The 19,310-nt window shown below is 42.8% G+C and overlaps 1 protein-coding gene across 1 annotated transcript; it reads left to right on the top strand.

Annotated features, from left to right (window-relative positions):
- The first annotated feature begins 8,420 nt into the window (after positions 1-8,420).
- Positions 8,421-13,972, top strand: SLC16A3 (solute carrier family 16 member 3). Its single transcript, XM_050908240.1, has 4 exons — positions 8,421-8,665; positions 9,158-9,301; positions 9,689-10,456; positions 11,799-13,972. The coding sequence occupies exons 1-4, from the start codon at positions 8,443-8,445 to the stop codon at positions 12,083-12,085; spliced, it is 1,422 nt and encodes a 473-aa protein (XP_050764197.1). The 5' UTR covers positions 8,421-8,442; the 3' UTR covers positions 12,086-13,972.
- The last annotated feature ends 5,338 nt before the right edge of the window (positions 13,973-19,310 follow it).

The raw sequence follows: 19,310 nt of genomic DNA, 5'->3' as shown, positions 1-19,310 counted from the left end.
CACGCGGACAGGATCCAGCCCCGCGTGGCAAAGCTCCTGTCGGTGCCTTGTGCGCTAGCCTGCGCGGCCCACGGCGCCCACGGCGCTCCGCTTCGGGCGGGCCGGCGGCCGTCGCCCCTCCCGCGGCCGCGGCGCCCCTGCGAGCGCGAACCTGTGGCGGCGGGAAGGAGTCACGTGGCGGCGCTAGGACCCGGGCGCCCCCGCTCTGGCGTGGGAGGGGCGAGCAGCCACCGACCTGCCGCGCCGAAGCGCTCCGCAGCCGGCGGGACGCAGACGGGCGGGGGTGGGTCTGTCCGGGCGCACGGGGGAAAGGGGGCAGCGGTCCGGCGCGAGCACACCGGCATCCTCACGCTGAGGCGCGGGACGTGACTCAGGTACTGAGGCGGAGCCGTCGTGCGGGATGCTGCGGAGTGCTTGACTGGCGCACGGGGGTGAACGCTGTGGGGAGCGCGGGGGGGTCCGGAGCCGGGTGAGCCGACTCCGGAGAGAGCACCGGGCAGGCCGAGGGCGCATCTCTGCGTGGGGCTGCCCAGGCCGGCGTACGCGCTCGAGCGCGGCCGAAGCTTTGGGCGAGCGCGGCGCGGGCGTCGCGAGTTCATCCCTCGCCCAGCGGCCGCGCAGGGCGCCGGTGGGGCGGTGGGCACGGCGCGGACTGTCCTCGCCCCCCTGGGCGCCACCTCACGTCGGACGGCGCCCCCCCCCCCCCCCCCGCCGGCTGCGTTTCTCCCCGCGCATGGGGCCAGGCGGGCGCATTTCTTTCTCGGGAAACGCGCGCTGAGGTGCGGGTCGCCGAGCGTCCCCGCCGCCGTCGTCCTGACAGCGCTGTCCGGGCGCTGAGCGGTGCTGGCGACCGAGCCCCGCTCCGGCTGCTGCGAGAGAACGCTGCCTCCAGCTTCCCCCTTTGGCGGTTGGGTCACGCCTAGGCGCGCCAGCGCACGTACAGTGCCACACCGGCGGCCCGTGAGGCACCCGCCAGCTCGAGCTTTGTTCCCGCCATCGCTGGCTTCAGACCGGTACCGGGCGCCGAGGGTCTCCGCGTCCAGCCCCGCCTCCACGATCCCTTCGCTGCTGCTCACCTCTCATTTCGGTGTCGAGCCCCGGGGGGTAAATTTCGGAGTTCCCGTTGCCACAGCGGTGACAGTTCAGATCCGCCAAAGCGAGCGACGGGCAGCCTGAGGGACCGTCCCCTCATAAAGACACCGCCGCAGCCCCGGGCGTGAACTCCGTTACTCGGTTCTGCGAGCGCCCTGAGAACGGTGAGGCGCTCGGACGCGGAATCGCGCGGCCGCCTCTCTGGGCTGCCTGAGCGGCGGCGGCGGCGGCGGCGACCCGAGCGCTGCGCGGGAGCCGGCTCGGCGCGGGGCGGCGCGGGCTGCGTGCCCGCCCCGGAGCGCCGCGCGGGCGGCCGTGGCCGTGGCCGTTGGCGGCGCGGCGACCGCCACCATTGTTCTCCCGAGCTCGCTCCTGCCCGGCGCGGCGGGCCGCCGCAGCCCCTCTGCCTCTGTCGGGAAAGAGCCCTTTTTGGCTACCGCTCGTAATCCACGTGAAAAGGTCTTCGGCTTGCCTTATTCTAAACGGTTCTGTGGAGAAAAGAAAAAGCGCACAAAGGTGAGGTTGAATTGTAGCAGTACAACTTCCTCGCTGGCGCAGACCGTTGGCACCGGTTGTGGAAGCGCGCTCTTGGTCAGCGGGTTTGCATGCTTTTTGGGTAAAGCAGTTGGAAAACCGTTTAGTTTAGGATGTCACAGAGTGAAGTCACGTATGGTTTTCGCAATTTCAGAGGGAGCGGTAGTTTGTTAAGGCGTGGCAGTCGGCAGTTTAAAAATGTAAACCAGTATCTATTAGTACAGTACACCTGTTGTGGTTCAATCAGAAGTATAACTGAAAGTAAATTATAAAAATATTAAGGTGACATTTTAAATTGTAACTGAAGTGGGAATTCATGTATCTCGATGTATGACACCATGTTATGCAGCTGCACTGCCCAAAGTGATGGTGTAAAATGACACCTCTTAGCCAGATGATCTTTTCCCACTCTATTCAGCTACGTGTGCTAACCTAGCTTGAGATACAGTGCACATGCATGCGAGCATTTTATGTATCAGGGTATTCCACAAAAACAAGCATGTATGTCCAGCTGGTGATAGGAATGGACCCTTAATTAGTATTTATCTAGCTCTGTCACTTTTTGGTTTTATACTAGACAAAATAAGGACACTTCTCTACTATAAACAATTGGCAAGAATTTCTATTTTTCTAAAGCTCTGACACATTGCAAAGCCACCATAACTGCAGGGCTGAAATTAATTTTCATGATACATGAAGAACGAATTGTAAGTATTCAAGTGAAGTTGGGATTCTGCAACTTCTGTTTTTGAAAGCATACAGAAAGCAGTTAGATAATTCAAGTGCAACTGAAGGCATGTTTGTCACTTTTTCTGTGCACACAGAAAGGGCATATGCTGTCTGGTCTTAAGGTGCCGCTGTGATGCTGACATTAATGCACTTACGGTAACGGATGTGGTGTAAAAAAACCCGTAGGCTTTAGAAAAATAAGTCCACTTCTCCAGAAACTGGGCATTTGATATAGAGACAATAACTAGGGAGGTCGACAATGCTATTGTTATAGAACTAGTATATTTGTTTCAAAGGTGGTACCTGAGAAGATTGAACTGTTGGTTACTGTTGTATTTGTAATTAAAGAAAATATTTATGCAAGTATTTATCTCAAGATTAAAAAAGCTGTTTCTCTCTTGTTAAGAAGAAAGCCACATTAATACTTCTTCTTTAAACGTGAAGTTAGTATGCAGATCTGTGGCTTATTCTTTTGCTTACGGCCCAGTGTAAGTTAGGGGTACTTGTTGGTAACATGCTCATTAAGGAAAAATAAAAAAACCCCAAGAAACCAAAATGATAATATAATCTAATTTTCCCAGATAGTGTAAAGAACAGGGTTCTAACGTTTTGATTGTATAAATAAATAAATAAGCACAACTTCCCCTGTAGAGCACTTTACCCAGATAATAGAATCTACACTGATTACTATTATTTACTAATAAATTTGCACATAAAATTGCAGTGTGAATTTACTGTGTCATTGCAGTCTGCTAGTAACTTGTGATGTACGTTACTTACGGTGCTGTAGCAGTGAACACTAAAATAGTTTGAGGCTAAGTGGGGACTGGAGATTAGTAAGATAGTAAGTGTTGGTATGGAACATCACCTACAGCTACGGACAGCACAGAATTACTGTATGGTTTATCCTAGGAGTTTTGAGAGAGAGATGAGAAAATGGTGAAAGCTGGCAAACCCTTAAGAAAGGCAGATGCAGCAGAACCGGAAAACTGTCTCTGATAAAACAGAGGAGGCCAAAACAGGAGAGTGAAAGTCACTGCAGGGCCTTGCGGGCAGGACAGGAGGTCAGGGCAGACATCAGTAAATACGGTAATGATTTTGTAGGGAACAGGAGTCTGCAGCAGCCTTTGGAAATTAATGTATAATTCAGTTGGCTGATATTTAAGCAGGTAAGCCACAAGAAATGCACTGCTGTGTCATACCAGTGGCCCATCAAAATGGCTTGTATGAAGTACCTGAGTTGTAATAAATAAAATTTGAATTAAAGATACATGCATCAGTGCTTTAGAGCATCAGGAAAGAGTTACAGTCATGCTGAAGAGGCAGATGTCAGTGATGTCAATGCAAAGGTTAGTTGTTTTATATGTAGAGGGCTATCACCAGGGTCTGGAGGATATTAAAATTATTAAAATTATTATTATTATTATTATTTCCTGCAAAATTTCAGTAGAGTTGGTTAGTCTTAGGATTCTTCACTCAAAACCAAAGATAGCATACATCTTTCATTTACTCTGCTTAGATTTTAATACCCTTGGGCAAATAAAGGAGGTTTGTGACTCCTGTTAACACAGTATTGAGCAGTCTACGCTTTTCAGCGTATCCATACTCCCAACACCCTATGAAGAGAGAATCTTTATTCTCTTCATTCCACAGATAAGAAACTGAAGGAGGATCTCTACATTGCTCAGCTTAGACCGTCTTTCTCATTTTGTAATCGTACAGTTCTCAACCTAGTGGGGTTCCAGACTGAATTCCACTCTGAACTGCGTTCCCTACATGGAAGTTCATGTTTTATTTTTGATAACCATTATTTATTTCTATCCTAGGAATTCAAGGTTGGGTAGATTTCTGCCACAGTTGAAACAAATTAGTTCAGGGGAAGTTCTCAAGCTATATAGGTCAGCCTACATACTCACAAATGTCCTTCCTACTCATACTGCTGACCATAAAGTACTGCTCTGTGGCCAATAAGGATATTGGCTAAACACCGATGTTAGATTCTTGCCATTTCTAGCTGCTCCTTTTTATAATACAAATGCTCTCCTTTTGTACACACTGCACCATCACACCAGACACACCACCCACAATGCTACCTACGATCACCTAGTATTTCCTCCTAACTGATCCTGTATTAGTTTCCATGGCAACAGGAAGATAATCTCAGGAGCATGAAACCCCACAGATTTAACTACATTTGCACCCTTTGTTTTACACATTACCAAAGCAAGAACCCATTTATAATAGGAGGAATCTGGGATAAATACTGACAATACTGTCATGTCTGTTGTGGAGACACTGAAACTGAGCCGCAGCCAGTTAAATGTAATCCTTTGCCTCTAAACAGGGCTGAGCTAGCAAAAGCAGAAAGCAAAGCAAACTGTTGCAATAGTTGTGTGGTAGCCTCCTGTCTTAGCAGGCTTAGGCAGTATCCCAGTACTGAAGTGAAATTGTAAGTAAAAATTTTGGCTGTGCACATCAGCCATGAGCCCACCTCTTCTAACGCTAACCCTAGTTTGCACGTTTCACACGGGAACCTCCCCACTACTTCCTTATTAGTTCTTAAGGAGGTGAATACAGTCTCGTGTAGTAAGGCACACCACAACAGGAAGAACAGAACAGGATGAAGTGCATCTTGTGCTGTGTTCACAGAGACGGGGTTCATTTAGTTCTGGTTAATGGTCTTTTAATTTTGATGTGTTAACGTGAACTACTGATGGACTAAACCAGACGAACAAGATTGATGTATGCGTGTGCATATGCAGACCCGTCTTAAAAGGATGGCGTTTGACTGTCTGGTATGTTGGTTTATGGTGATTTTTAGCCAAATGTGGTAATAGATGTGATGTAAAGAAGAGTAAGTGGATGTTACTGTTTCCCCATAGGCTTATTTTTATGAAATGCTGGGCGTAGGCCAGGTTCCCCCACATCTGCACGTCTAGCTCTTTCATCACAGCAGACCATAAAACCGTTTTAGACACGGTTCCTCTTAGGGCACACAAAGCTGGTAAGTCCCGTAGGCCAGGCGGAAAAAAATACGTCTCTGGCAGGTTGACCTGCTCTGCTGGGCAAGGAGCAGTGCAAGGACGGCCAGGGAGGAGAGCGTTCCCGCCGCCTCCGAGCGAACCGGGCCCCGCGGGGCGCGTGCCGCGGTTGCGAGCACCGCGCGGGAGCGCGGCCTTCGCCCCGCCCGCGCCGGGCGGAGAAACCGAGCTGCGCGCGGCCGGCGCGCGGCTTGCGGGAAGCGCGGTCGGCGGCCTCTGCTGCAATTACGGTAGGCGCCCCGCCCATCCGCCCGGTCACGTCCTGCACGTCTCAGTGCGGCGGCCGCTAGCGCGCGCGCCCCGCCGGGGTGGCCCGCGCCGCCGCACGTCACAGAGGCGGGGTCACGCGGGGCCGCGGCGGCGGAGCGCGGGGCGGGAGCGGCTCCGTGCAGCCTCTGCCCGGAGGCTCGCCCCTCAGCGGCGGGCGGCGGGGGGGATGGCCGGGCCTTCCTCCGGGCCGCGCTTGCATCAGGCTCGGTGCGCCGGCTGCTGATGCAAACCTCCTGCCCCCCCCCCCGGAGAAACTCGGTGACGCTCGGACAGTTCTTTTCTGGAAGGAACAAGCGTGCTGCCAAGTAGCTTCTAACGGTGATTCGTCTCAAAAGGCACCTGCCACTTGAGATGGCTTGGATGTAGTTTACTGTCACGGTCCAGCACTGTAGGTCTGCAGAGATTGCCCTTAGAGCATCTTTGCTGTAGACTCGGTAAAGGAGGCTGTCCTGGCCTGTGTGCAGGAAGAAGCACAGAGATGAATGCCATGAGGCATTTCTTCCTAGGGCTGACTATTCCTATCCAGCACCGTGTAAGCAGTCTGGAAAAAGTGCCGATTGCTATTTTTCCACAAAACATGTTCGCGTATTATTACTGACTTTGTGTTGCCACCAGATGGTTAATACAAAAGAATTAAAATTACACAACCCTTCCCCCAACATTTTAAACATTCACTCCAAATGAAACGTTCTGACAATTCAGAAGTAGTGGGAGTGACGATTCCTCCTGCCCCCTGGACTCATTCAGTTTTACATCTTATTCCTGTTCTTTATACACTTGAGCTGAGATACTTGAATCAGCATTTTCCCTGTTACTAATATTACAGAGCTACCAGTGTCATGAAGGATTATACTTTGTGCACCTGCTCTGTGCTGTCTGGTTATTGCTTTAAAAAAAATAACAGTCCTTTTTTGAAGAACGCTTTATACCTTGTATCATACAGAAGTTACTGCGAAAAACAAGTTTTGAAGGGTGGACAGATCCCAGTGTCAGGAGAGTTGGCAGAGATGCATCTTAAGACTTTCATTTAGCGACCCAAAGCCTGGTGCAGAAATTGCTGAGTCTAACAAGCTATGCATTTTTACATACTCTTACAGCAATCAGCGAATCGGCCATCTATAGTAGCAGGCACCTAGACATCTAGTTTTATTGAGGTATTCTGTTTCGCTTAACCATTTTAGGTTTTAGTTGTATGGACTTAAGTTGTTTTCTGTTTATATTCGATTTCCAGAAAACAAGACATGAAGCCAGTAGTATGAGGCTTACTGTCCTTGTACGGCCCAGGGTAATAGAACAGCTATAGTCATGGCCAGGTTTATTTCTGCATCGTGTATATAAAGTTGTTTCTTCCAAGAAGTGGGAGTGCTGGTCTAAATGCCATAGTAAGTACATTCATACAGGCCTATTAACAATCATGCACTTGGTGCTCAGTTGTCTAGACAAGTCTGCATCGACTAGATTGTTGTGCCATACATAGTCTGGTTCTGAAATGGAGCTGTAAGAACTACGTAATTCCCAATGCACAACAATCACTATGCAGACCTATACTTCTGAAAGCAGAAGCATTCTTTAGTGATGAACATCTTCTCTGATGTGCAGCTGTGCTTGCGCTCCTCTTGTAGGTGCTATCGTAGAGAAACATTGACCCAATAGAAGTAATCAATTGCATTTTAAAGAAATGGTCAATTTTTGTACATGTAAGAGTTAATGTATAACTTGTTTGAAGCTCACTTTAACATTTTCAAGACTTCTGTAACACGCAGACCCTACAAAAACCTAACTGCTGTGATGCAGTACGTTCCTGCACTCTTCACATACAGGGGACACTTCATCTGCCTTTTCAGTGTCTTTTTTTTTCCCCCGCATCTCTCTCTTTTAAAGCTTTAAAGCATTACTGTCTAGTACATAACATTCTCACGAGAAAAGATTTTATTTTTTAGATGCAAAGGTGCTTGTGGCTGCATACAGAAGATGTGAAAGATAAGATTCGTCAAATATTCAAAAAAATTACTGATAATGTAATAACAACAATGGAAAGTATTTGCTTCAGGCAGACAGTGATACTGAGCATTGCTGCAGTTACTAACTCCCATCATCCACAAAAACTGCCTGTGCAGATTTTCATTGCAGTTTAGCTTAGGTACTTACTTGATGCGTGAAAACTGATAGCTCATCAGAAGCTCAAAGGGATCTGTCTATCTTTTCAAGATATCGGTGCATCAGGGCTGTACTGCTGTCCTCAGTAGTGAACAAAAAGCCTGGGTGATTTGTCCACTGTTGCACAGAATACTTGTGATGCACCAGGATTTTGCATCCAGGTCTCCTAAGTGAATAGTCCAGGAGCTTCATATAACAAGGTCTTGTAACAAAAATCCTGCAGACTTTAATGCAGCAGTTATTACATATCTGTGAAAGTCAAATACACCCCTGAACTGCTGTAATGGCTTCAGTTTTTCTATGAAACAGTGATTTGGTTGAAATCCAGTTTTGACTTTGAGAGAGCTGTGAGGGGACATTCATTTAAAACTGAACTGTGTGCATCTCATTTTTATGTATTTTTTGCAAGCTTTATAAGGACTAAACCAGAACAAGGAATAGTTAAAATTGCACTGCATCTTCAAGATTTGTATTTAAAATAGTCCCATAACTTATTTGTAACTTTAATTGTAGAGCAATTTCTGCCTATTTTGGTTAGATGATTTTGGTTAGATAATTGTCCCGTGTCTATAGACTGTAATTGCTTTTTGTTTCTTAGGGAACACTCTTGAGCTTCGTCATGGGAGCTGTAGTAGCTGATGATGGTCCATCTGGTGTTAAAGCCCCTGATGGAGGCTGGGGCTGGGCTGTCCTTTTTGGCTGTTTTATCATCACAGGATTCTCCTACGCCTTTCCTAAGGCAGTTAGTGTCTTCTTTAAAGAACTTATCCGGGAATTTGGCATTGGATATAGTGACACTGCATGGATTTCCTCCATTCTGTTGGCCATGCTTTATGGAACAGGTAGGTAGTTCTCTGTTTTTGAAACAGTATTGCATCATACAATGTTTGTAAATCATACAGCCATTTACAGCATGAATCATGATTGCATATCATTACTTGTGTGCAAGTAAGGCATTCCAAAGAAGAATTACTATTAATCACATAAATCCAAAAGTTATTTAAGCACATCCAGCTTGCATATAAAATTAAATCTCTGTAACTCAGTAGCTACGAAAGACGACGAAAAAGAAAAATTGCATGGCAGTCTGAAGACGAAAAAGACTAAGTATTTGACTATAGAGGAAAGAACACTCTTCTGTATTGGCCTGACAGTATGGACAAAGTACGGAAAGAATCATAGAACCATTTAGGTTGGAAAAGACCTTTAAGATCATCGACTCCAACCGTAAACCCAACACTGCCAAATCCACCAAACGAGAAATGCAAACTGACATAAAATCAACTGCAAAAATTGGTTTATCTTAGCAACTGTAACTTGCTCTTCTTGCCTAGGTCCACTCTGTAGTGTATGTGTCAATCGCTTTGGCTGTCGCCCTGTCATGCTGGTGGGTGGCCTTTTTGCCTCAATGGGGATGGTGATAGCCTCCTTCTGCACGAGCATCGTTCAGATCTATCTAACTGCAGGTGTGATTACTGGTAAGTAGTGTGCATGGTTGAAAATGAGTTAGCTAATGTCTTAGCTTTAGGTTGAAGTTTTGTATAAGTGACAAATATCTAAATCATCAGGATCATCCAAATGGGCTTTTATAAAGATGGCAGATAAATGTGGAATTAAACTGTCATTTATTTATGAATGTTAATTTTTCTGGTATGTTTAATAGCCACTGCTCTAATCAGTGAAGTGTAACCATACAGTAGAAGAATATTATGGAGTTGGAATGCTTTTAAAAATGTTATCTTAGAATTCTTTCGCCCATTTGAAATAAAACTCTTTTAAGTCATGAATCAGAAAAACTGTAATTAGAATTTTTTTAATAGTGATATTGTAGGCCAGTATTAATTTTCATGTACCCTCTGTTACAGGTTTGGGTCTGGCACTAAACTTTCAGCCTTCACTCATCATGTTAAACCGCTACTTTGACAAACGCCGGCCCTTAGCCAACGGGCTGTCAGCTGCTGGGAGTCCAGTATTTCTTTGTGCTCTCTCACCGTTGGGGCAGATACTACAACACGAGTATGGCTGGAGAGGAGGATTCCTTATACTGGGTGGGATGCTGCTCAACTGCTGCGTATGTGGAGCATTAATGAGACCTTTGGAGCCGCCCAAAAAGTCTGAAGCTACCAAAGAACCAGCTGAGAAGAAAGTGAAGAAAAAACTTCTGGATTTCAGTGTGTTTAAAGATGGTGGTTTTGTAATCTACACACTAGCAGCATCTATCATGGTGCTTGGCCTCTTTGTTCCCCCAGTTTTTGTTGTGAGTTATGCCAAGGATTTAGGGTACCAAGACACCAAAGCAGCTTTTCTTCTGACTATTCTGGGATTCATTGATATCTTTGCTCGGCCTATTTGTGGAATGGTAGCTGGTCTTAAATGGGTCAGACCACGCTGTGTCTACCTCTTCAGTTTTGCTATGGTTTTCAATGGCTTTACAGATCTCATGGGTTCTATGTCTGTTGATTATGGTGGCCTGGTGGTCTTTTGCATTTTCTTTGGCATTTCTTACGGAATGGTAGGTGCTCTTCAGTTTGAAGTTCTCATGGCTATTGTTGGTACTCAAAAGTTTTCCAGTGCTATCGGTTTAGTGCTCCTGGCAGAAGCTATGGCTGTTCTAATTGGTCCACCATCAGCGGGTAAGTATTCCATTTAGTTCAAAATTCAAAATCATTTGCATTGCATCCATTTACACTAATTGTACGATAAGGGAGCAGAGAAAAAGACAACATAAGTCACCCGAGATACGCATATTGTGCTAGTGTTGCACATGCTTCAATGACTTTCTGCAGTTACAATCTGCAATAGTCCAAGACGGGGTGGGATGAATCTTTTCCTTCTTGGATCTATTTCAGGATTGGTTGAATTGCCATCTGGAGATGCTGCTCTTTCTCCACTGAAAACCTACACTGGACCTCTTATTAGTAGATGGCTAACATTGTATGAGATGAGTTTTACACACAGAGTGGATAACTTTTGTGAAGTTCAGACCTCTTTGAAGTTGGGATTCAGAATATGAAACCTGTAAATTTTCTTTGGAAAGTCCTAGGATAGATTCTCTATACCCATGGTAGATTTGGAAGAGGAGAGAAAACATCAGAAGAAGGAGGAAAAGAAAATCTTACAAGGAAGACTATAAAACTAGACTGTTTTAAGGAAGGCAGACTGCTTCTGTTGCACAGATCTCACAACCCAAGAATAAGGGGACATTACAAAATATTCAAATTCATTAATTTGAATTGCAAATTAATTACTAATCAAAGAACATTAATTTTACAGACCCTGAACTGAAAAAAAAAAACCCCACCCAAAACACCACCAGTTCACTACTATAAAATGTTTACTGTTTATATCAGACACTAAAAAGCATCAAGCATCTTTATTGTGACAGAACCCCTCATGGAAAAAACAGTACTATGCACTACTTCCTCTGATCTTCAGGTTGGAGAGGCACTTCCTTCACATCCTCCCTCCTGTTCTTTCACCTCCACCAAGTCCTGTGAAAATTTAACTTGACTAAAGCATCAGAATGAGTCAGTTACTCCAGACTGACTATTAAAAATAAGATTTGCATTTTAAGCAGACAGTGCACTGCCTGTGTAGGAAAGGAAATGAGATTGGGAGCGAGAGGAAGCTGATGACAGAGATCCTGGCCATGGATGCACACATTTTGATACGAAATACATGGCACTTGTCTCATCTCTTGCATATGAAGGCTAGGCTGGTTTTATTCCAGTTGAATTGCATGACTCTCTGTGTGCAGGGGAGTATGTTTCAGGATGTAATGTAATGACAGTGAATGTTAAACTGAATTGAAATAATTGAGAAATATTTTGTTAACTTGTTAAAATGCTATTTCAAAAAACTTGCTTAGTCATGGTACTTCTAGACAGGAGTCATTTAAATGTTTAAAAACAGCAGAAAAAATTTCATTGCACGTTAATCACTTTTGTTAATTACCTGGAATGTTGTCTTTTTCAGGAAAACTCTTGGATGCAACAGGAAGGTACATGTTTGTTTTTATTATTGCTGGAATTGAAGTTACCACCTCAGCACTCGTACTGGCCTTGGGAAATTTCTTCTGCATTAAGAAAAAATCAGAAGAACCACATACAAAAGAAGCAGCAGCAGAAAGAGAGGAATTAAACAAATCTGAAGACAAAAATCCTGATGATGCCAAGGTGGACTCTATTGAAGTAGAGCAGTTTCTGAAAGATGAGCCTGAAAAAAATGGCGAAGTTGTAACTAACCCAGAAACGTGTGTGTGAGCATGACAGGAAACCGACAAAGTGTTTAGAAAAGAAAGATTTTCAACACTATTTATTTTAGAAATAGAACTAGTTTAGGGCTGGGCCATCTGCTTTACTAACTGGAGGCCGGTCAGCTCATCAGGTCTCTCTGGAAGCTGATTAGCTAGACAACCTTTTATCGGAAAATTAGCTTTATCAGTAAAAGGTGGAGCATTGTGGTTATACTTTTTATGTAAACTAAAAAGCTTTTATAAACACAAGTAGAGTCTTGCTATGCATCACCAGAAACTGTTCACTTGGAAGAGATATAGGAAGAATATATTTTAAGAAAAGTGGAATTGTATGTATGTTTTCAGACAATATTGGTGAAATCGCTGTGTTGTGTGGCTAAATATAATTTCCCTTTCTGTGTTCTTTGTGAAGGGGAAAGAGTTTGAGATGGAGAAAAATCTCAGGAACTTAAAGGTCTCCATAGGTTTTTGAATTTCTTACTTTTTTAGATTTTTAGATTAATTGGCTCAGCCCTAATTTAATTTTGATAATATCTGTTACTTTGATTTATGTAAATGTATTTCTGAGTTTTGTCTAAACCTGTAATCTTTGTAATTATCATCTGGAAATACTGTACGTGGAAGGGCACATTACAGATACTGTCCTCAGCAGATCACACAAGTGGTGTTCCAAGGTAGTACTGAAAGAAAAGAAAATGAGCAGAATGGATCCTGACAGACTGTAAGCAAACAAAGTTAGCCTGTGTTTACATACACGGTTTTCAGTAGTTTCCCTGAAGCTTTGAAAAATACTACATGTAACATGGAGAAGACGGATATTAGGTTTAGTAGAATCTTCTGAAAGAGTGTCCATTTTGTATATAAAAAACAGTGTAAGTTTCCAGATGACCTATAAATTAGAGTGGGTAGACTTAGGGAAGGGACTGGACTATTTTGAAAGGTTACCCATCTTTAAAATGCAATGTTAGCCACATAGGAAGGTCTTAACGTGTGTGGTTGGGGTTTTTTTGGTTGGGTTTTTTTTTATTCACCCCACTTGCCTATCCTTTTGCTTAATCTATAGAAGTTCAAGGTTCCATTCTTGCTGGTTGAGGAAACATGATAGAACTGTTGATCATATTTATGACAGCAATGCATAAGGACCAATCAAGAATGGGGTCGGCTCTGCTACTCGTGGCACAAACAGAACGGGGAGTCTCTGGCCAGTCTGTAAATCTTCTCTGACATTGGTATGGGGGAAGGAGAAGAAACAGAAGCAGATCAGACGAGGCAGTGACAGCACATTTGAAGAAACACGGAAAGGGAAAGGATTCATTTTGATGACACTGAATAGAAAAGGAAAGTAAAAGAAAGGCATTCTATATATTCTTTTTTTTTCTTCACCCAAACACATTCAAGAAATGTAATCTTTTATACAGAATCATGCTACTGCAACCTACCTTTCAGATATGTTTATAAAAAGCTCTCTAGGCTTTGCGACTGCAGTAACAATCTTCAAAACAGACTAATTGTAACAGATTCAGTTTTCTTGTTGATAGCAAAGGAATATTGGCTTTCAGGTGCCAAAATTGTGCCACTTAATAACTGAAAACTAAAAGACCCTAATCCCTTAAAACCCCATATCCCTTTTAAAAATAACATCGTTAGTTGTTTCATACTTGACCCTTTTAACAGAAGCATACAGTAAATCCAACTAAGTGCCAAAACCATGAACCATTACCTAATGGCACTATCTCGGATACCAGCTTCCATTCTAGTAGTTTCTTCAGAATAGTTTTGCATTGTTAGGACAACCTTGCACAGAAATTGAAGTTAGGATCATGACAGGTTTTTTTGATTCATTTTAAAAAGAAATGGATGCTGCACTGAATAAACTGTTTATTTTTATATCGCATATATTGCATTACTTTAAAACCTTTTATTAATTTAGTGGCAGGAATTGCGCTGGCATGTCCTAGTTATAAGAACTTAAGTCACCAAACTTAGCTCCAGTTTGCTACAGACTAAATCAGTACTTGGAACACAACCCTGCTAGCTCCAGAAGGCCACCATATGAAAGGGCAAGAGGAAAATGGAATCCATGGATCAGTTTATGATATCCCTGGAGGCTGCTTCAGATGATACGTGAAGGCCTGATCTAGCCTTCAGATTGGAATTCCCTGTTCTGTTTCAAAAAGCAAAAACTAGAAACCTTCCCAAAGGTGAATTCAGATTCTCAAATAGCCATTTTTGTCTTACTGTGTGTTTTGATCACCAGATTTCTTTGCTAGATAATGCTATACTGTTATCACAGAACTAAACGGTTATTCCTTTGACCTCAGGTTTTGGCACAATTTTGAGTTTCTGTACATTCTGCAAATTGTCTAGACTGTAATATCTCAAAAATTTGGGCTTAGCATACTGACTTTCCAGACTGTGTTTCATTTTTCATACATAATACCTTTATGGTTAAGCTGGAAACAAGAAGTGTTACAATTTTATGCGATTGGGGCAGAAGAGGAAGTTATTAAGACAAGGGAAACACATTTCAACAAGACACCATAAATAATTTCTAAAGTAAATCTAGTGTTCACAGAAAGCGCCTTGTTGGCCTATACACGTTCTTTTCCTTGACTCAAAGATGAATGACTCTTGAGTAGCACTGCCAGTGCTCTTGTGCTATTTTTGGCACAGACCTACCAATGGCTTGCAGTATTCGTGAGAGCAGGAGATGCTTACTGCATGAGAGAGGTCAAATCACAGGACTCTTATCAACTGTGAGAAATAAGGGTTGGAATTTAGTTTGCTAAGCAGTTTCACACAGGCTATAAAATCTTTTACCGTTTTCATTATTTACAAGAAGCATCAACACAGAGATGAGAAACTCCTAATGCAGATCTCTTAGCGACATCAAAACTGGCAGCCTTGAGAGTACTTCTGAGTTCTGGAGCCAGTTAAGCTCCCTGCTTCCTCCTGTCCCATTCAGGGGTGACATCCAGGTGTGTGCTAGCCCTCCAGTCCTCTTTCCGTTCAGCTGCCTTTATTTCCTTGGAAAGAGATTGATTATACTGATGGGAAGGAAACCTCCATGCATGCCAGATCCCTAGCCTGGACAACTGCGGGCCAGTATGCTAGGCTGCGCTGAGGCATGTACCCAGCTGCTCCTACGGACATGGCCACAAAGGCGTTTACGTTGAGCTCCTGTTTTATAGACCTCCCTCCTTCCTAGCCCAAGATGTTAAAAAAAAAAAAAGGCAAGCAGCGAGTCCTTAGGTTCCCAGCACTGTCTTAGAACACCAGCTAGGAACTGTCACATATAGAAGGAGAGAATGGTATTGGAGCCCTTTCTCTTGGCAAGACTAGCCTGGCTCCTTACTAATTTAACTCTGCTTATTGCAAATTCACAAGGAATTGCTTTTAAATCCCTCCAGGTATTTTGGTACAGTATTTCTTTAATCTCAACACCACTGAAATCCCCTTAAGAGCAGTTTGTGAGATGTGCTCTTTCATATATTTTGAGGACGCACGTGGTCGGAGTCATAAAGCATTGCTAAAGAGACACTAACTGCCTGGGGACACAAGCAGAACAGTTCCATGCAACATCTACCTGGATGAACCTTTGTTCAACCTTCCCCTGGTTAAAAGTTTGTGATTTGAAAAAAGAAAAGGGGAAAGGGAAGGGAAGGCAGGTAATTATACAACTGAATTGCCAAGCATCCCAAAGACACCATTATAATTTGCTCTTGCATCATACACTATTGCAACAAATGTAATTTCTTTAGACACATAGTTCATGAATCTATTTAAGAAGTCTGTGAGGGAAACAATTGAAAAACACAAGTGCAGAAAATCCAAGTATAATACTATAAAACAGTTGAAAGAGTTTTCATAGATTATTTCTCTGAAACTAATGAATGGTCTTTTAGTGTACAGGCTAGCATGATTTTTAAAGCTTTTTAGATCTTTGTACATTGTATAAATTGTGTACTACAGGATTTATGGTTAAAATATTGTATGTTTGATCATGTAATGGATCTTAGGCCCTTAATTTCCTAATGCAAGGAGCGGGTGCGTGTATAAATGCCTGTAACACACAGAAAATATATAAAGAGATGTATATGTGTGTGCATATATATATATTTATATATGTATGTATCAATCTATATATATCAAACATGCAAAATACCCAGTAGAGTAGAATAGAGACAGTTTGCCTCTTTACTAGACCATGAGCAATGCAGAGTTAAAACTATTTTCTTCCACCACCTATATAAAGATAAGTTTGCTTTTTTAAAATAGCTAAATAAAATATCTTGTAGCTATTTGGAGCCTAGAAGATCTCAGCAGAACTAAAAATCTTAAAGTGATGCAGCTATCTGTTTAAGATTACAACCTCTAGATTTTATTTTTCTCCAGTCCTTAAATACATTACAGCAAGTCTTCAGCAGTACCTGCTGCTAAAGCGGCTAGTTCCCTAAAGTTGAGACTTGAGATGGTATGAAGGTATGGTGTGAAGGACTGGACAGATCTTGTGCTTGTTAATATTAAATCCCATCCAAACAAACGTGTTAGACAATGTAAAATCATTCTCTAAAAAGAAATGAAAACATTCCCCTAATCAAGCAATCAGACTTCAAAATGAAAATTTAAAATACACTCATGTATGCACCTTTGTTACGTCCCAAAGAAAAGCTTCAGTTTGGTAGGCAATCATAAACAGAGGGCTTTCAGGAGAACGCAAACTCTTACATGTTACAGCAGTAAGTACTGACTTGTGTATGTGTGTCTGTGTCTCTCTGCCACACTTGTCTTTAGGATTATGGAAGTACACTTCAGTTTTGTGCAAATGAGATGACTTTTTGTTTCTTGTTAATGCACTTTAATGTAATGTGTACATTTATACTTAGATTTTTTTTAAATGCTTTTCTAGTAAACTGTTGCAAATGTAGTGAATAAATATTTATTTGGTTGTCAAAAACTGTGGGTGTGAGAAAATAAGCTTAGAAAAAATAACTTCAACACCCAGATTTGGAAATTGGGCTTCATTTGCACATGCTCAAATAGCTATACAGAAGCAGAGTGCTTATAGAGAAGAAAATAAGAAGTGACGCCGAGCTGACAGGCAGCCAGAATTTAATGTGGGCAAGGGGACTGCTTTTGCCGTGACTCATAGTTTGGCCAATTCCAAAATGGAAATGGGCTCCTGCTGTAAATGATCCGGAAGTCTATTTTAAAGCATCAACTAATTTAAAATAATAGCTATTAATCTTGTGGTGCTCCATGTAGAAATGATTGTTCTTGTCCTCTGAAGAGTGTTTCAGGTTTTGTTTGCAGGTAAAGTTTTATGAACCGCTATGACTTAAAAAGCCCTAAATATTTTGACTACTGACCTGCCAGCAAGCTGTCTTTATCGTCAAGTGATGCTCTTTAGAACTTGAAAGCTCCTAAGAAAACATAGTTTAAGAATACATTTATGATGGGGTTTTTTGGATCCTATGGTACCCCAGCTACGACTGGCTCCTCAAGGTATAATCTCAAGGCTACACCCAAGTGAATCAAAATTACAGTCTCTTCAATGTATCAAGAGCTACATTTTGCTATCTAGAAGCTATCTAGAAGGCTCACACCTATTTGTGCCCAATTCTAAGTGTATCTGCTGAGAAATTTTGGAGAAATCTCTCTAAGCTCAGCTTCAAAAGCTTCTCTGTATATTTACACTGAAAAGATCGTAGGTCTAGTTTACATAAAACCCCATGTTTGAATAAACATTTGATTACCTTTTTTTATGCTAGTTTAGTTAAATTGGTAAGACTTCAGATGTAATCAAATGCTTTGCTACCCTGCTGGCCAGATGAAGCCATATGCTGCTACAGGAATGAATGTTACCGGGTGGACTGAAATGACAGAATTTATCAGCATGCAGTCAGCACATCCTTGTGACAGAAAACCAGAGTTTATCTTTGCCTCTGGTACTCTCTGAGTCTGAAAGAAAGAGTCAGGCTATTCGCTGTGGAGGAAAACAAGCATGACCTGAGTTGCACAGCTGTTCTTCCCTGCTGCTGGACCTGTTGAAGGAAGGTGACCCACCAATATTTGAAGAGTAAACAACTTTGACAATAACAGAGGCACCGCATATGAGAAGCAACAGCTTTGGAATATATTATTTTAGCAGCCTTCTCAACACTTCTGGAATACAGCTCATCTTTGTGTTGGTAGGAAAAAGGCGCATCTACTGCGGAAGTCAGGGCTCTTAAAAGTATCTTGCTATTGACACAGTCTGCAAGATGAGCAGTCCTGCATTTGTCTGAGAAAGTATGGAAAGTTAGAGGCAGACAGAGTAAAAAGCTACTTACCTCTAGTTACATGCTGTTCATTCCTTGACTGATCTCAATACCTGCTTCATCATCTCAGCAACATTTCAGGTGGCAACTTTCCTCACTATCCCTAGATGAATGCTTCGGAGCAGTAAGAAATGAGGATAGCTCTTGCTCTTCTGACTCTTCATCTACTACTGTTTCAGCAGTTTAAAGCCTTTCACTGGAAAACTCTGAATCCAATGAAGAAGTGTATCTAGGTTTTAGTATTTAAAATTCTTAAATAGCAAAAGACCTTTCAGTCTCGCTGAAAAATGTGGCGTAAGATCCAGTGGTTGACAATGTCAGACAAACTTAAAATACAATTTCTTAGCAGTGAGAGCAGAGAAACATTTGCTGTTTGGGGTCTTTTAAGAAAAAAATCTGCGCATGACCTCAAAATACTGTGAATCGCTGGTTCATCCTTTCCTTAAGGATTATGGGAAATAGCAGAAGCTCTGCATTGCCTTTATGCCTGTAATGCTTGCAGCTCTGAACCAAGCTGAGGACTGTAATTAAACTAAATGTTTTGTCTGGTTATAAGATCAGGACTAGACATTTTCTTCCTAGCGCATAATGTATCAAATGAGTTCCTGTTTTGTTCCACATCCCACCCCACCCCAAGTATCCTGGATTGGTCACAGCAAAGACACAGTAGACTAGGGCTTAATGCTTTAGGATGATATACACAATTTCCCCTTTTTCCACATTCCTATTTGTCCATTATGCTTGTATTTCTTAGACCTAGACTTTATCTATGCATTTTGAGTCAAGAATTTTCCCAAAATGAGATTAAAGAACACTATTTAAAAATTTTTTTTTTTTTTTGTAGACTGCATATTTTTGTAGATTGTGTGTATACAGATCTCATCTAATTTTCTGTTGTCCCTCTGCCTGCAG

Source organism: Gymnogyps californianus, chromosome 19 (assembly GCF_018139145.2).
Source record: "Gymnogyps californianus isolate 813 chromosome 19, ASM1813914v2, whole genome shotgun sequence".
NCBI lineage: Eukaryota > Metazoa > Chordata > Aves > Accipitriformes > Cathartidae > Gymnogyps > Gymnogyps californianus.
Note: the sequence above shows the minus strand (reverse complement) of the source record. Positions and strands in the feature narration are given on the sequence as shown.